General features: G+C 68.4%; 2 protein-coding genes across 3 annotated transcripts; both read right to left on the bottom strand.

The window, feature by feature from the left end:
* Positions 1-2,155: 2,155 nt before the first annotated feature.
* On the bottom strand, positions 2,156-4,696 carry SPAG7 (sperm associated antigen 7). Of its 2 annotated transcripts, none has more exons than XM_036406086.2 (7): positions 4,522-4,696; positions 4,053-4,120; positions 3,854-3,942; positions 3,450-3,534; positions 3,206-3,295; positions 2,711-2,867; positions 2,156-2,303 (listed from the first exon to the last, which is right to left on the bottom strand). In XM_036406086.2, exons 1-7 carry the CDS (start codon positions 4,679-4,681, stop codon positions 2,173-2,175), a joined length of 780 nt encoding a protein of 259 aa, XP_036261979.1. In that variant the 5' UTR covers positions 4,682-4,696; the 3' UTR covers positions 2,156-2,172. The 2 variants fall into 2 exon arrangements, with proteins under 2 accessions (XP_036261979.1, XP_036261980.1); XM_036406087.1 differs by lacking the exon at positions 2,156-2,303 and adding an exon at positions 2,460-2,593.
* Positions 4,697-4,964: 268 nt separating this feature from the next.
* On the bottom strand, positions 4,965-13,521 carry CAMTA2 (calmodulin binding transcription activator 2). The gene is given in 25 exon segments (XM_036406085.2): positions 4,965-5,423; positions 5,602-5,676; positions 5,752-5,894; positions 6,285-6,356; positions 6,599-6,803; positions 7,043-7,263; positions 7,367-7,536; positions 7,875-8,109; positions 8,289-8,367; positions 8,491-8,699; positions 8,798-8,922; positions 9,131-9,259; positions 9,350-9,476; positions 9,562-9,609; positions 9,611-9,703; positions 9,706-9,975; positions 9,977-10,159; positions 10,161-10,339; positions 10,871-11,011; positions 11,353-11,530; positions 11,745-11,816; positions 12,409-12,544; positions 12,625-12,692; positions 13,029-13,129; positions 13,251-13,521. Coding segments are annotated over 25 exon segments (3,354 nt in total). The 5' UTR covers positions 13,282-13,521; the 3' UTR covers positions 4,965-5,359.
* Between the last annotated feature and the right edge of the window lie 17 nt (positions 13,522-13,538).

Here is a 13,538-nt window from a genome sequence, read left to right as displayed (position 1 = left end):
CCCCCACCCTTTATTGTGCCCCCTCTTCCCTGTTATTCCGACCCCCTCCCCCGCTATCGCGACACCCCCACGGGTATCGTGACCCCCCCAGACTGATAACGAATCCCTCGTTATTGCGCCTCCTCCCTGTATATCGCGATTCCCGGTTATTCCGGGATACACACACGCCCTTATCGCGACACCGCGCCCCGCTCTGGGCCCCTCTCGGGGGTCGCTGGGGGGGTCGCGACAGCTCGGTGTGAGTCGGGGGGCGCGGGACACCCCCCCCCCCCCGTCCCCCCGCGGGGCTCGGTTTGAGTCAGACCCAGGCGGGACTTTCCGGGGGGAGGGGCAGCGGTTTCACTTCCTGCCCCGGGGTGGGGGAGGGGCTCGGCGGTTGAAGACGGGGAAAGGGGCTGGGGGGGAAACCGAGGAGTTCGGGATCATCTCCCCCCGAGGGGGGCCGAGGGTACCGAGACCCCCAGAACAGGGCTGGAGTGTGGGGGGGTCGAGGCCTCGTGGGGTGCCCCTTCCCCCCCCCCCCTAATAAAAGGACCGGCCCCGCCCCCCCCCCCCCCGCAAGAACTTCCCCGGGAAGTGGTCAAAGCCACCGCCCCTCCCCCACGCTGTGGGGCCCATGGGGCTGAGCTCCCCCCTCCCCCACCCCGGGACTCCTTAGGGGCTGAGCTCTCCCCCCAAAGGACCATTTGCACCCCCAAAATCGCGTGCCCCCCCGGCTCGCCCCCTCCCCTTCTGTCGGCTCCTGTTCCCCCTAGCGCCTTCGGGCGGCGCTGCAGCCCCCCCGGCTGGGGGTCGCGTTATAGCGACCTTTGAGGGGGGCTAAAAACAGTCCCAGACCCGGGGGGGATACCTGGGGACCCCCTCAAGTGGCCCCGCCCCTTTTCTCCCTTCCCCGGCGGGAGCTGAATGTGACCCCGGTCCCTCCGGAGAGGGGGAGGGGCGAAGGGATGGGGGGGAGGGGGCGGGGCAGGGGGGGCAGCGAAGGGTGGGAAGGGCCCGAACTCCCCCCGGGCCCCTCTGGGTGTCCCAGGAATTGGGGAGGGGGGCGGTCTGGGGTCGTTGAGGGTCCCTCGTGGGATGGGGGGGGGAGGGGTTGGGGTCAGCTCAGGGCACTGGACATGGTGGGGTTCTTCTCGTTTTTGGGGGCGGCCTGTGGCGTCCAGGGTTGGGCTGGGACCCCCAGGACTTTGGCCTTGACCCCGGGGCCCCCCAGATCCACCCAGGAGACCCCGGATTCCCACGGGAATCACAGATTTGTTCACAGCTGAGGGGCAGGGGTTGTGCTGGGATGAGGGGGGGTCCTGGAGGTGCGCTGGGGTTGTGGTGACACACTCAGGAGTGCTGGGGACATGGAGCGCCCCAAGGCAGGGGGTGACGGGGTTTTGGGGTCCCATCACGAATTTCTGGTAATTGCAGAAAAGTCAGTGGGGGAAGGGTGGGAAAGGGTGGGAAAGGACAGGAGATGGAGGGGGGGGCACTGGGGTCCCTCTGCCTGTGGAGGGAGAGGAATTTGGAAGGGCAGTCTTGGGGCCTGGATGCCCCTGGACCCTTGGCCAAGGTGCATCCATGTATGGAGGGATTTGGGGTCTCTGGAGGGATTTGGGGCCTGGACACCCCAGGGATGGATCTGGGAGGCAGGAGAGTGACACTGAGGAGGACCAGGAGGCACTGCAGGGCACTGGGATGGAACTGGGAGGGCCTCTGATGGAACTGGAGGGCACTGTTGGCACTGGGGGGCCAAGTTGGGAGGGCACAAAACCCCCCAAGGCCAAGTTGGGGGGGGCACAAAATGCCCAAAACCAGGTTCGGGGGCACAAAATCCCCCAAGGCCAAGAAGGAGGGGGAAGGGCATCCTGGCCCCCCCACCAAACGGCTCCCCCCACCCCAAAAACCTCTGTAAAGTACCAGGAGCTCCTGACCCGTGTTTTTTTTGGGGAGTGGGATGCACACACACACAATCTGGGATGTGGGGGTGCCCCCCTCCCCAAAACCGCCCCCCCAAAAGAGATTTGCAGACATGGGGGTGCCCCCTCCCCAAAAGAGCCCCCCCAAAGACCACGGGCACCATGAGAGGAGAACGAGGCTCTTTATCATCCCCTCTGCATGCCCCATCCCCCTCCCCCCGCTGTTAAATACCCATGGGAGGGGGTCACCCCCCCACCCCTCCCCCCATCACACACAGGGCCCCCCCGCGGCCCCTCCGGCCCCCCCCTCGTCCTCCGCCTGCCGCAGGCGCTTCTTGGCCCGGATCTCGTTCATGGCCTCCTCGATGGAGCGTGTGTCCCTCTTGTTGGCCACGGGCACTGGGGGGCACGGGAGACACCCTCAGCGACCCCCAGACCCCCCAGGTGTTTGGGGAAGGGACGCAGACACCCAGGACCCCCCCAGAGACCCCCCCAAGCCCCCCAGAGACACCCAGGACCTCCATGGGACCCCGCATGTTGGCCACGGGCACTGGGGCACGGGAGACACCCTCAGCGACCCCCAGACCCCCCAGGACAGCCCAGGCTGCCCAAACTCTCCCTGGGTACCCCCAGGAGGCCCCAAGAGACCCCCAGCGGCTCCATGGGATCCCACTTGTTGGCCACGGGCACTGGGGGGATGGGAGGGACCCTCAGTGATGCCCCAACCCCCCCAGGCTGCCCAAGCCCCCCAGGACCCCCCAAGCCCCCCGGATACCCCCAGGAGCCCCCCCAGACCCCCCACTCACCACAGCCGTAGGCCTTGTTGGCCTCCATGGTGCGGGCAGCGGCCTTGGCAGCCTCGCAGCCAATAAGGTGCCGGTATTTGTCCTTGTAATCATTGGGGGGGCCCGGGGGGGCGGGGCCAGACTCGAGCTCCGCCTCCTCCTGCTGTGCCGCCAGCTCCTGCAGGTGAGCAGTCAGCAACAAGCCCCGCCCACCAGGCCACACCCACCGAGCCCACACCACACCCAGGTAAGCCCTTCCGCCATCATACCTACATGCCCCGCCCACCTGGCCACGCCCTGATGAGCCCTACCCATATCCCAGTTAAACCTCACCCACACTAAGCCCCGCCTACCCGGGCCACACCCACCGAGCCCATGCCACACCCAGGTATGCCCTCCCTCCATCACACATACATGCCCCACCCATGTGGCCACGCCCTGCTAAGCCCCACCCATATCCCAGTTAAACCCCACCCATATTCCAGGTAAACCCCACCCACTCTAAGCCCCGCCTACCCGGAGGCGGCGCCGTTCCTCGGCACGGGCCGGGTCCCACTCCTCCCCCCGCCGGTACGCCTCCAGCTCCTCATCCGAGGGTGCGAACTCCTGGGCGGGATGGGGACAGCCAGGAGGGGACAGTGGGGTCACCCTGGGCCTTGTCACCCCCCCAGCCTCCAGGGAACAGCCAGCACCCAGGAGGGGACAGCGGTGTCCCCCCAGGCTCTGTAACCCCCCCAGCACACCCCCCACCGTCCCCCACCTTCTTGAACACCATCACGTAGCGGCTGTCCTCGTCGTCCCCGAAGGAGAATGATGTCAGCCCAGCCACCTCGGCCACGTCGTGCCTGGGGGCACAACAGGGAGCTGCTGGCACTGGGGGGCCCCAGGGGGATCCCTGTGCTCCCCACGGGGGTCCCTGCCCTCCCAGGGGGGCCCCCAGCTGCCCCAGTACACCCTCAGTTTTCCCCAGTGCCACCACTGGGACACCCCCAGTGTCCTCAGTGCCCTCCCAGTGCCCCCAGTACCACCCCAGTGCCCTCCCACTACTCCCTCAGTGCCCTCCCAGTTCCCTCAGTGCCCTCCCAGTACCTCCAGTGGCCCCCAGTATCACCCCAGTATGCCCCCAGTACCCCCCCAGTGCCCTCCCAGTTTCCCAGGGCTCACAGGATGCTCCTCTCGATCTTGCTCATGGGCTGGAAGCGGCGCCGGGGCTCCCCCGTGGCCTGGATGAACTGGGACACCTCCTGCTCCATCTGGGGACAGACGGACAGGCTGGGGAGGACAGACGGACGGGGCAGGGGAGCCCGGGGTTCGTAGGGGAAAACCCAAAACGCCCCAGCAATGCACAAGCCCCCCCACTCACCCTCTTCCTGAACTCAACCTTCTGGCGCTTCTCCTGCTCCTGCAGCTTCTTCATGCGAGCAGCTTGTTCTGGGGGGGACAAGGGGGGGGTCACGGAGAGAGGAACCCCAAAAACACCTCAGGGGAGCCCCAAAACCTCAGGGGACCCCCAAAATCTCCCGGGACCCCAAAAAAACTCTCGGGGGGTGGAGGGGGTGGGGCCTGCGCCCTCTGACCAGGGCAGGGGCGTGGCCTGCGGTGGGCGTAACCTGCGATCAACAGCGCCACACGGGGGACATGGCGGGGGCGTGGCCAGACGGCCCCCGCTGTCAATCAGCACAGGGGGCGTGGCCATCGTGCTGGGGGCGGAGCCTCGCCTGTGGGCGGGCGCCGGGGGTCGGGGGGGTTCTGAGGGCGAAGGGCCGGGACGCGCCGCTCCCCGCCCGGGGCCGCTGCCCCGGAGCCTCCGCGCCCTCCCCGGCCCTGCTGACCCCGCGCCCGGCGCCGCGTCTCGCCGTCGGCCGCGGCGGGCGGCCGCTCCATGGAGTTGAGGATGGAGCCCAGCAAGTCCAGCTCCGCCATCTTGCGACGGGGCGATGCGTGACGCCGCCGCCGCGCGCGGGACACGTCCCCGACGTCTGCCTGCGTCATCACGTCCGGGGACGCAGGAGGGGCTTGGGACGGAGCGGGGAATGGGCGTGGCACGTCAGGGGACGTGGCCCGGCCTAGGAGGCGTGATCTGGCCCAGAGGGCGTGGCCTGCCCTTAAAGGGCCCGTACCTCCAGCTCTGCGGGGTCTTCCCGCGCCCCCAGCGATGTCCCCCCATTGTCCCCTCTCCGCCATGTCCCCCCAGCGATCTCTCCTCCCTCCCTCCTTCCCTTCCCCATGTCCCCCCCAGTGTCCCCTCCCCACCCACAAACACAAACTCACCGCATTTTCCATTCCCGCTTCCTCATTGTTTTTTAATGGAACTTTGTACAAAGAGCCCCCACGGGGCGGGGGGGGGGCGGGGGGGGGCATGCGGAGGAGGGGCGGGGGGCGATGGGGAGGGGGTGCAGGGCAGCCCTGCCCCCTTCTGCCCCTCCCCACGGGGACAGCCGGACACACAGACACGCCTGGGGGGAATGGACAGCGAGGGGAGCTCCCCCCGTGCCTGGGACCCCCATGGGGGGAGCATTGAGGGTCCCCCAACGTCTGCGACCCCTGTGGGGGGAGCACTGAGGGTCCCCCCAACACCTGGGACCCCCGTGGAGGGGTCACTGAGGGTCCCCCCAACACCTGGGACCCCCGTGGGGGGGGCACTGAGGGTCCCCCAACCCCGTGGGGGGGTCACGAGGCCAGGCCCCGTGTCTGTAAACTCTCCACGTCCTTGTTCTCCTTCAGCTCCTCCATCCTGGGCCAGGGACACACAAATTTGGGGTGGGGTCAGGCTTTTTTGGGACTCTGCACCCACGGTACCACCTGTCCCCAAACCCCTGGGAACACCTTTCCCATGTCCCCACCCATCCTGTGTGACACCTCACGGTGTCCCTCCCTGTCCCCTCCCTGCTGTCTCCTCCCTGTCCCTGTACCGGTGGCGGCAGCGCCGCAGGAACCTCATGATCTTCCTCGCTGCCTGGTCCTGCTTGAGGGTGAGGAAGGTGCTCCTGGGGGGGACGGAAGGGGCAGGTGAGCCCCCTGTGCCCCCTGCCCCGCACCCCCCGGGTGCCCCCCGCCCATACCGGTGCTGGCGGAGGCTGCGGAAGCGCTGCTGGATCAGCACGGCCGCCCGCCGGCGGCGCTGGAAGCGCTTCTGCTCCGCATAGCTGCGGAACTTGCTCTGGATCAGGATGGCGGCCTGCGTCATCCGCTGGAACAGCGCGAACTGCAAGGGACACCAGTGTCACCTCAGTGTCACAGCACCCTCAAACAGGGAGCCCAATGTCACCCCGGTGTCCCAGCACCCCTGCGTCATCTGCTGGAACAGCGCGAACTGCAAGGGACACCAGTGTCACCTCAGTGTCACCACAGTGTCCCAGCACCCCTGCGTCAAAAACACCTGGGTGACTCCTAACACCCAAAACGGCCCCAAACAAACATCTGGGTGACCCCAACACTGCCCCCGTTACCTTCAGAGCGATCCAGGTCAGCTTGTGGGGCAGAGACAGAGGGTTAGGGGGGTTCTGGGTGGTCCCTGGGGGTCTGGGGTCCCCGGGGCTCTCGGGGGTGCCTGGCAGGGGTCCCGGGGGTTTTGGGGTCCCCCACACCCCGGTACCTGTTTGTACTTGCGGTAGCAGCGCTGGATGACGGCGGCCGCCAGCTCCTGCTGCTCCTTCAGCCTCCGGCCCTGGGGAGCCAGGGGGGGGTTTGGGGGGTCAGTGGGGCTGGGGAGCCCCCAGAGGGGCCCCAGGGGTGTTGTGGGGTGCAGGGGAGCCCCTGGAGGGGCCCTGGGAGGGTTTTGGGGTGCAGGGAGGGAACGCCCACTGGGATTTTGAGGTGCAGGGGAGCCCGTGGGTGGGTTTTGGGGTGCAGGGGAGCCCCGGGGGGGGGTCCCAGGGTAGATTTTGGGGTTCAGGGGTGAGCACCCACCCGGTACTTGCGGAAGGCCCCCTGGACGAGCCGTGCGGCCTCGTAGAGCTCGTGCTGCTCCTGGTCACTGAGGGTCAGCAGGGCCACGGCCCCCCCCTCGCCGCGAGCCCCCCCGGAGGCATTCAGGAACTCGGCCCAGCCCGCCGCCGAGGGGGGGGGCGGCCGCTCGGGGACCCCCGGGGACCCCCGCGAGGCCACCTCTGCCCTGGGGGGGACACACGCACAGGAGGGTCAGGGGGATGGGGGGGGACACACCCAGGAGTGTCACAGGATGTCCCCAGGGTGTCCCAGGGACCAGGGCGTGCCCCCAGGGGGACTCTGGGGTGTGGAGGATGTGGGAGACCCCCCCATGGAGACACTGGAGTACCACAGGACCCTCCCAAGGGGGTCCCTGTGACCCCCCCCCCGGGGAGCTGAGGGTGCCCCCCTGGAACCCCAGGGTACCTGTGCCCAGGTGTGGGGGGCCGGTCCACGCTCTCCAGGTACGTGGCCAGCCAGGCCATGGCAGCGCCCAGCCCCGCTGTCCCTGCTGTGCCTGGTGTCCCCGGGGTCCCTCCCGGTGCTCCCAGTGCTCCCAGTGCCCCCGGGGGCCCCCCTGGCGCCTCCTGCTTGATGCGTTCGGGGGTGGCCTCGATGATCTGGCGGGCCAGGGTCACCACCTCAGCCTGGGGACAAAGGACAAGGGGTGTCCCCACCTCGGCCTAGGGACACAGGGGGACATCGGGGGTCTGCACCAGGGGTGTCCCCAGCCCCTGTCCCCCCCTTTACCTGCAGGGCGTCAGAGGGCGGGGCCAGGGCGTCCTCAGGGGGGCTGGGGGGCACTGCCACCCCCCAGGTGTCATCCTCGGGGGGCCCGGAGGGGCCGGGGGGCAGCGGGACGGAGCCGGGACCCTCGGAGAGCCCCGAGGGGGACGAGAGGCTGCTGGCTGTGCTCAGCCCTGGGGACACGGGGACATGGCAGGGACAGGGGGGGTTAGTGATGGGGGGACACATCCCGAGGGCACATGGGGACATGGGGGACATGGCAGGAGGACAGGGGACACCATGGGGGCATTCCAGGGACACAAAGATGCTGGAGGAGGACAGGGAACATCAGGGGACATGGGGAGGACACAGGGTCAAAAGGCTGGAGGGGACCAGTGATGCCCTGGGAGCACACAAAAGGGGACAGGGTGAGGATAGGGTGACAGTGACACCCAGGGGGGTGGAGACCAGGGACAGGACACAGTGACACCAGGACAGAGTGCCAGAGGACAGGGAGGACAAGGGGCCATACCTGTGTCAGGGCTGGCGGACAGCGGGGAGGGGACGCGCAGGCCGGGCAGGTGGCAGCGAGGGGACACGGGTGACACCTGCAGCTCCTCCAGGCGGGTGACAAGGGCCAGGTGGCCGCGGGCACGGGCCAGGGCCAGGGGCAGCCGGCCCAGGGTGTCGGGGACGGCCAGCGCCCGCCGGTCCCAGCGGCACAGCCGCTCCGCCGCCTCCCGGTGCCCCAGGGCACACGCCCACATCTGGGGACAACGAGGGGACAGCGGTGTCCCCAGGGTGTCACTTGTGTCCAGGTGCCACCCCTGGTATCCCCCAGCCCTGCCTGAGACACCACGCTGTGCCCCATGCCCTTGGGATGCACTGCCAGCCCTGCCACAGTGTCACCACCAAAGTGTTCCCTATGTCCCCAGTGTCCCCTCACCAGGGGGGTGCAGGAGAAATGGTCCACATTGAGGGGGTCGATCTCCTGCTCCAGCTCCAGGCTCTCAACTGCCAGCGCCCTGCAGGGACACGAGGGGTCACAGGCTGGGGAGGGCCACCTCTGCTTGGGGACGCTGCTTGGGGGGACACCCATTTCTGTCCCCAGGTGAGGCCCCCAGGTGTCCCCAGGCATCCCTGCTCACCGCCAGCGCCGCAGAGCCTCCACCAGGCTGGCGTAGCCCTGGGCAGCCGCCAGGTGCAGCAGAGTCATCCCACGGAACGTCACCCCGTGTGCCAGCAGCGAGGTCCCCGCTGTGCCCGGCGCTGTCCCTGGTGACCCCGACCAGCCCGGCCGCGCCATCATGGCCTCGCAGACGGCCACCACCCGCGCCTCGAAGGACGAGCCCGGCCCCTGGGGACACCAGGGAATGTCAGGGGACATGGAGGACACAGTGTGGACATCAGGGAACGTCAGGGGACACAGGGACCTTGGTGCCGGGGTGGCCTCACCTGCTCGGGGGGGGTCTCGGAAGGAGCCCCCCGTGGGGGGGGAAGGGGCGCGGGGGGGGGCAGGGCCCCCAAACGCATCTCCAGCTGCTCCAGGCGCTCCAGGATGGACAGACGGAACTGGGCCTCTGCAGAGGGGGGGCCCAAGGGTGAGGGGGGCACCCTGACCCTCTTTGAGCCCCCCCAAAAGCCCTGACCCCAAAGAGTGTTACTCCATGGAGAGAAGGATGGGTTTGGGGCCACCACGACAGGACCCCAAAATGAACGCAGGTGTTTGGGTGCTATCCCTGGGGGGGTTTGTCCTGTTCTGGGGGGGTCCCGGGGGTCCCCACTCACCGTCCAGCGCCAGCCAGTCCAGCTGTGCCCCGGGGGCCGCCCCCCGTGCCCGGTACTCGAATGGGGCCGCAGCCGAGAGCAGCCGGGGGGGACAGGCCACGCGCAGGGCGGCCACGCCGGCCTCGTGGGCTGCAGGACAGACACACAGACACGGAGAGGAGGGGTCAGAGCACCGACAGACCCTCGCGGGGAGGGGATTTGCGGGTGGGGGGCACTCACGGGGGCAGTAGCAGCGCAGCACGCCCGGCTGGACCAGCGCGGCGGGCACCGAGGTGCGGTCGAACAGACACGAGTAGGAGGCACCGGGGTCCCCCCAGGGCCCCGTGATCAGCACCTTGACCCCGCCCTGGGGGGGACACACCGGGAGGGTCACCGGGGGGGGTCACCGGGGGGGTCACCCGGGGAGAACACCCCCTCCCCAAATCGCTCACCTCGGGGTACGACCACTCCGGGGAGAAATCGGTGATGGCCACGGCGGGGGGGGGGGTCGCTGGGGGGGCCCGAGGGGGAGGAGGGGAGCTGGTGGTGGGGGGGGGGCGTGGGGGGGGGTCGCGCAGGGTTGGGAGGACCCCCCCCGTGTCTCCCCCACCCCCCAGCAGCAGCTCGGGGAAGGGCAGGGGGAACGCGGGCTGGGGAGGGGGCGCGGCGGCAGGGAGGGGGTCCTGGGCTGCAGCCCCCCGCTTTCCTTCCTCCTCCTCCTCCTCCTCCTCATCCTCCTCCTCCTCCTGCAGCTTTGGGGGGGCCGGGGGGGGCGCGCCGGGGGGGGGGTCGGCCTCGCAGCCGTAGGTCTGCCCGCGGCGGGGGCTGTTGAGGAAGCAGTCGGGGTCGAAGGCAGTGGTGGGGGGCTGCAGCGGGGGGGGGGGCCGTGGGGCAGGACCCCTCGGGGGTCCCCACCAGGTGCTGGCTCGGGGTCAGCCCCAGGGGCTGCTCGGGACCCCCCGGCGCCGCCGCGCCCCCCCCACCCCCCCCCAAATTGGCGACCACCAACAGGGGCAGAGCCCCCCCATTACTACCCCCCACCCCCCGAGGATGGGGGCGGAAATGGGGAGGGTCGGGTGGGTCCCTCGGGGGGGGCGGGGGACGGCTGGGTGGTGTCCGGGGAGGAGGGGGCAGGTTTGGGGGGGTCCCCAGGGGGGGCGACCCCTCCCCGCTCCAGTTTTGGGGAGATGATTCGGTGCTTGGTGCTGCTGCACTTATGGCCGGGGGTGCCTGGGGGAGCAAGGGGGGGCGGGTTAGCGGGGGGCAGAATTTGGGGTGGGGGCAGGTTTTGGGGTCACAACGGGGATTTTGGGAAAGTCCCAAAGAGATTCGGGGTGTTCAGAGTGAGCAGAGGAATTTGGGGGTGTCCCGAGGGGTTTGGGGTGGTTCCACATGGGTCCCAAGGGGCTGTTCTGGGGTACCAGGGGCTGTTCTGGGGTCCCAGGGGCAGTTTTGGGGTTCCCAAGGGGTTCTGGGCGGTCCCGGGGGGTTCCCTGGTGTTTTGGGGGGCTACCCGGGGGTTTTGGGTGTGCTGGGGGGTTCCCTTTGGTTTTGGGAGGGGTTCTCTGGGATTTTGGGGGGTTCCCCGGAGTTTTGGGGGTTTCCCAGGGTTTGGGGTTCCCAGTGGGTTCCCTGGGGTTTCGGTGGCTTCCCTGGGATTTTGGGGGATTCCCCGGGTTTCCCCTGGGGGTTTTGGGGGATTCCCTGGGGGTTCGAGGGTTTCCCCAGGATTTTGGGGGTCCCGGGGGGGCTCTGTCTCACCCAGCCCCCCGGCGCAGAGGCAGGCGTGGGTGCGGGGGGGTGGCCGGGCCTGGTGCCTCTCCAGGACGTGCTGCACCAGCTGCTCCAGGGACAGCCCGGGGGCGGCCCCCCCATTGCCACAGCCCCACTTCACCCCGTGGACTGCGGGACGGAGGGGGAGATCCCTCAGAAACAGAGCTGGGGGGTGCAACCCCTCCCTGACCCCCAAACAGCCCCACAGCCCCTGCCCAGCCCCCCAGAACAGCCCCACAGAGCCCCCCATTCCACTCCATCCTGTGGGAAAGCACAAAATTCCTCCAGAATTTGGTTTGGGGTGTTCTCCCCCTCCCCAGCCCCACTTTACCCTGCAGAATTTCATAAAGAAATTAAAAAATCTGTCAAAAAAGAGCATTTAGGGCCTCTCTCCCCTTCCCACTGCCCCAACTCCTCTACGTGCAAACCCCCCCGATGCAGAAGCCCCCCGGGGGCCGCCCCCCACTCACACATGGGGCGCAGCTGAGCCACCAGCTCCTCCTGGGACCACTTGAGCCACTCCCGGGGGTCGCAGAGCGGGGGGGCCCCCGAGCAGAGGGGGGGGCTGCAGAGCCGGGGGGCGCAGCCCCGGCCGCACTCCTCCATGGCCGGCACGTTCAGGTAGTGCACCAGCACGATGTCGGGGTTCTGGGGGGCACAGGGGGCAGCTCTGGGTGTGGGGGGGGTCCCGGGGGGGTCCCGGGGGTCCCTGAGCACGGGGGGGGGCTGCAAAGCCGGGGGGTTTCACTCCTCCATGGCCGGCGCATTCAGGTCGGGCACCAGCACGATGTCAGGGTTCTGGGGGGGCATACTGGGGTTGGGGGGGTCCCTGGGGGGGGGTCCTGGCCCCCTCCCCAGTTACCTGCAGCAGCCAGTAGCAGCGGCGGTGGAAGGTGGGCACGATGGAGGAGTGCACGTAGCAGCCGTAGAGGCACTGGGGAGGGGACACAGCACGGACTGGGGGGGGTCCTGACGGATTTGGGGGGGTCCCTGCAGCCTACGGGGGTCTCACATCCAAGTGTGGGTGACCCCAGAGTTTTAGCTGCATGGGCTGGAGGAAATAAACGCCCCCAGACTGCCCCCCCTGGGGATCCCCAGCACCCCCAAACCCATTTTGGGCATCTCCCAACACCCCCAAACTGCCCCCCAGGACCCAAAAACCATCCTCTGCTGCTCCCAACACCCCCAAACTGCCCGCTGGGGATCCCCAGCACCCCCAAACTCCATTTTGGGCACCTCCCAACACCCCCAAACCCCCAGCTCGGGACCTCCCAGCACGCCTAGACACACAACTGGGAATCTTGGACCACCTAAACCGCCCACTGGGTGTCCCCAGCATCCCAAAAGTGTCCCTTGAGGGCACCCAGCCCCCTGTGATCCCCTCTTGTGTGTCCTGACACCCCCCAGAGGTGCATCCCCAGCTGCCCATACCTGAACCAGGGGCACCTTTATGCAAAGGGAGGCTTTTTGTGTGGCACCAGGGGTTTTTTGGGGAGGTGGGGGGCTGTGTTTTGGGGGCCCCCTACCTCCACTCCTTGCACCTTCAGCTTCATGTGGTCCTCGCGGGTGGTTTTGCCGTCCTTGCGTTTCTTCCAGCAGTAGCCATCCTTGCGGTACTTGACCTTCTTGCGGTTGTACAGGATCACCGACCCGTTCTGCGGCCTGGACACGGGGTCAGGGGGTCCTTGGGAGCCCCCCGGGCACCCCCAGGCCACCCCCAGCCCCTCAGGGCATCCCCACACCTGGTTTTGGGGGAGCACGAGAGCCACTCGTCGTGTTTCTCAAAGGTGATCAGGTACGAGGCGATTTCCTGGGGAGGGGACAGGCGACAAGTTTGTGTCCCCTCTCCCCCAACCCTGCACCACTCTGCTGTCCCACCCCTGCTGTCCCACGGTCTGGATGTCCCCTGTCCTGCCCCTGTCCCCCATTTTCCCCCCATCCCAAACCAAGCCCCCTCCTGTGTCCCCACAGCTCCAGATGCCTCCTGCACATCCCAGTCCCTTCCATCCCCATTCCTGTGTCCCCACATCCCCTCCCATGTTTCCAAGTTCCTCCTTCCCACCCCACATCCCTCCCATCTCCTTTCTCGTGTCCCCACATCCCCTCCACGATCCCCCCGAGCCCCCCAGTGCCCCCCAGTGCCCACCTCGTTGGTGTTCCAGCGCAGCTGCTCCTTGGGCAGCACGGGACATTTGGGCAGACACTCCACCAACTTCCGGGGCAGGAAAACCTTCAGGTGTCCCCTCTCTGCCGGGGGGGATGGCTCAGTGTCCCCCCTGTGTCCCCTCCCTGTCCCCAACGCCCCCCCAGTGTCCCCTGTGTCCCCTCCCTGTCCCCAAGGTCCCCCCCCGTGTCCCCCTGCCCTCACCTGAGACCTCAGGGGGGTCCTTGCTGCTCATCTCGGGAGGTGTGTGGGGCCCTCAGGGCTCCCCAAGGGGGGCACAGCAAGGGCTGCAACCTGCAGGGACCCCCCAAAAAAAATAGGTGATGGGGTGGGGGACACGGGACCCCCCAAAAACGGCTGATGGGGTGAGGGACAGTGGAGGGACCCCCAAAATGGCTGACAGGGTGGGGGATCAATGGGGTGACATCGGGGGGACAGGGGACCAGGGACCCCCCAAAAAACGGCTGACGGGGTGGGGGATCAGTGGGGTGA

This window comes from Molothrus ater, unplaced genomic scaffold, assembly GCF_012460135.2.
Source record: "Molothrus ater isolate BHLD 08-10-18 breed brown headed cowbird unplaced genomic scaffold, BPBGC_Mater_1.1 matUn_MA511, whole genome shotgun sequence".
Lineage (NCBI taxonomy): Eukaryota > Metazoa > Chordata > Aves > Passeriformes > Icteridae > Molothrus > Molothrus ater.
This window is presented reverse-complemented; position numbering and strand designations above follow the sequence as displayed.

Bases quoted from the DNA above. Each gene is read 5' to 3' on its own strand.
- SPAG7 (XM_036406086.2), bottom strand. From the start codon at position 4,681: ATGACGCAGGCAGACGTCGGGGACGTGTCCCGCGCGCGGCGGCGGCGT. The intron at 2,868-3,205 runs GTAGGCGGGGCT...GCTCACCTGCAG, and splicing joins AGGAACGGCGCCGCCTCCGG to GAGCTGGCGGCACAGCAGGA. The intron at 2,304-2,710 runs GTGAGTGGGGGG...CGTGCCCCCCAG, and splicing joins CAACAAGGCCTACGGCTGTG to TGCCCGTGGCCAACAAGAGG.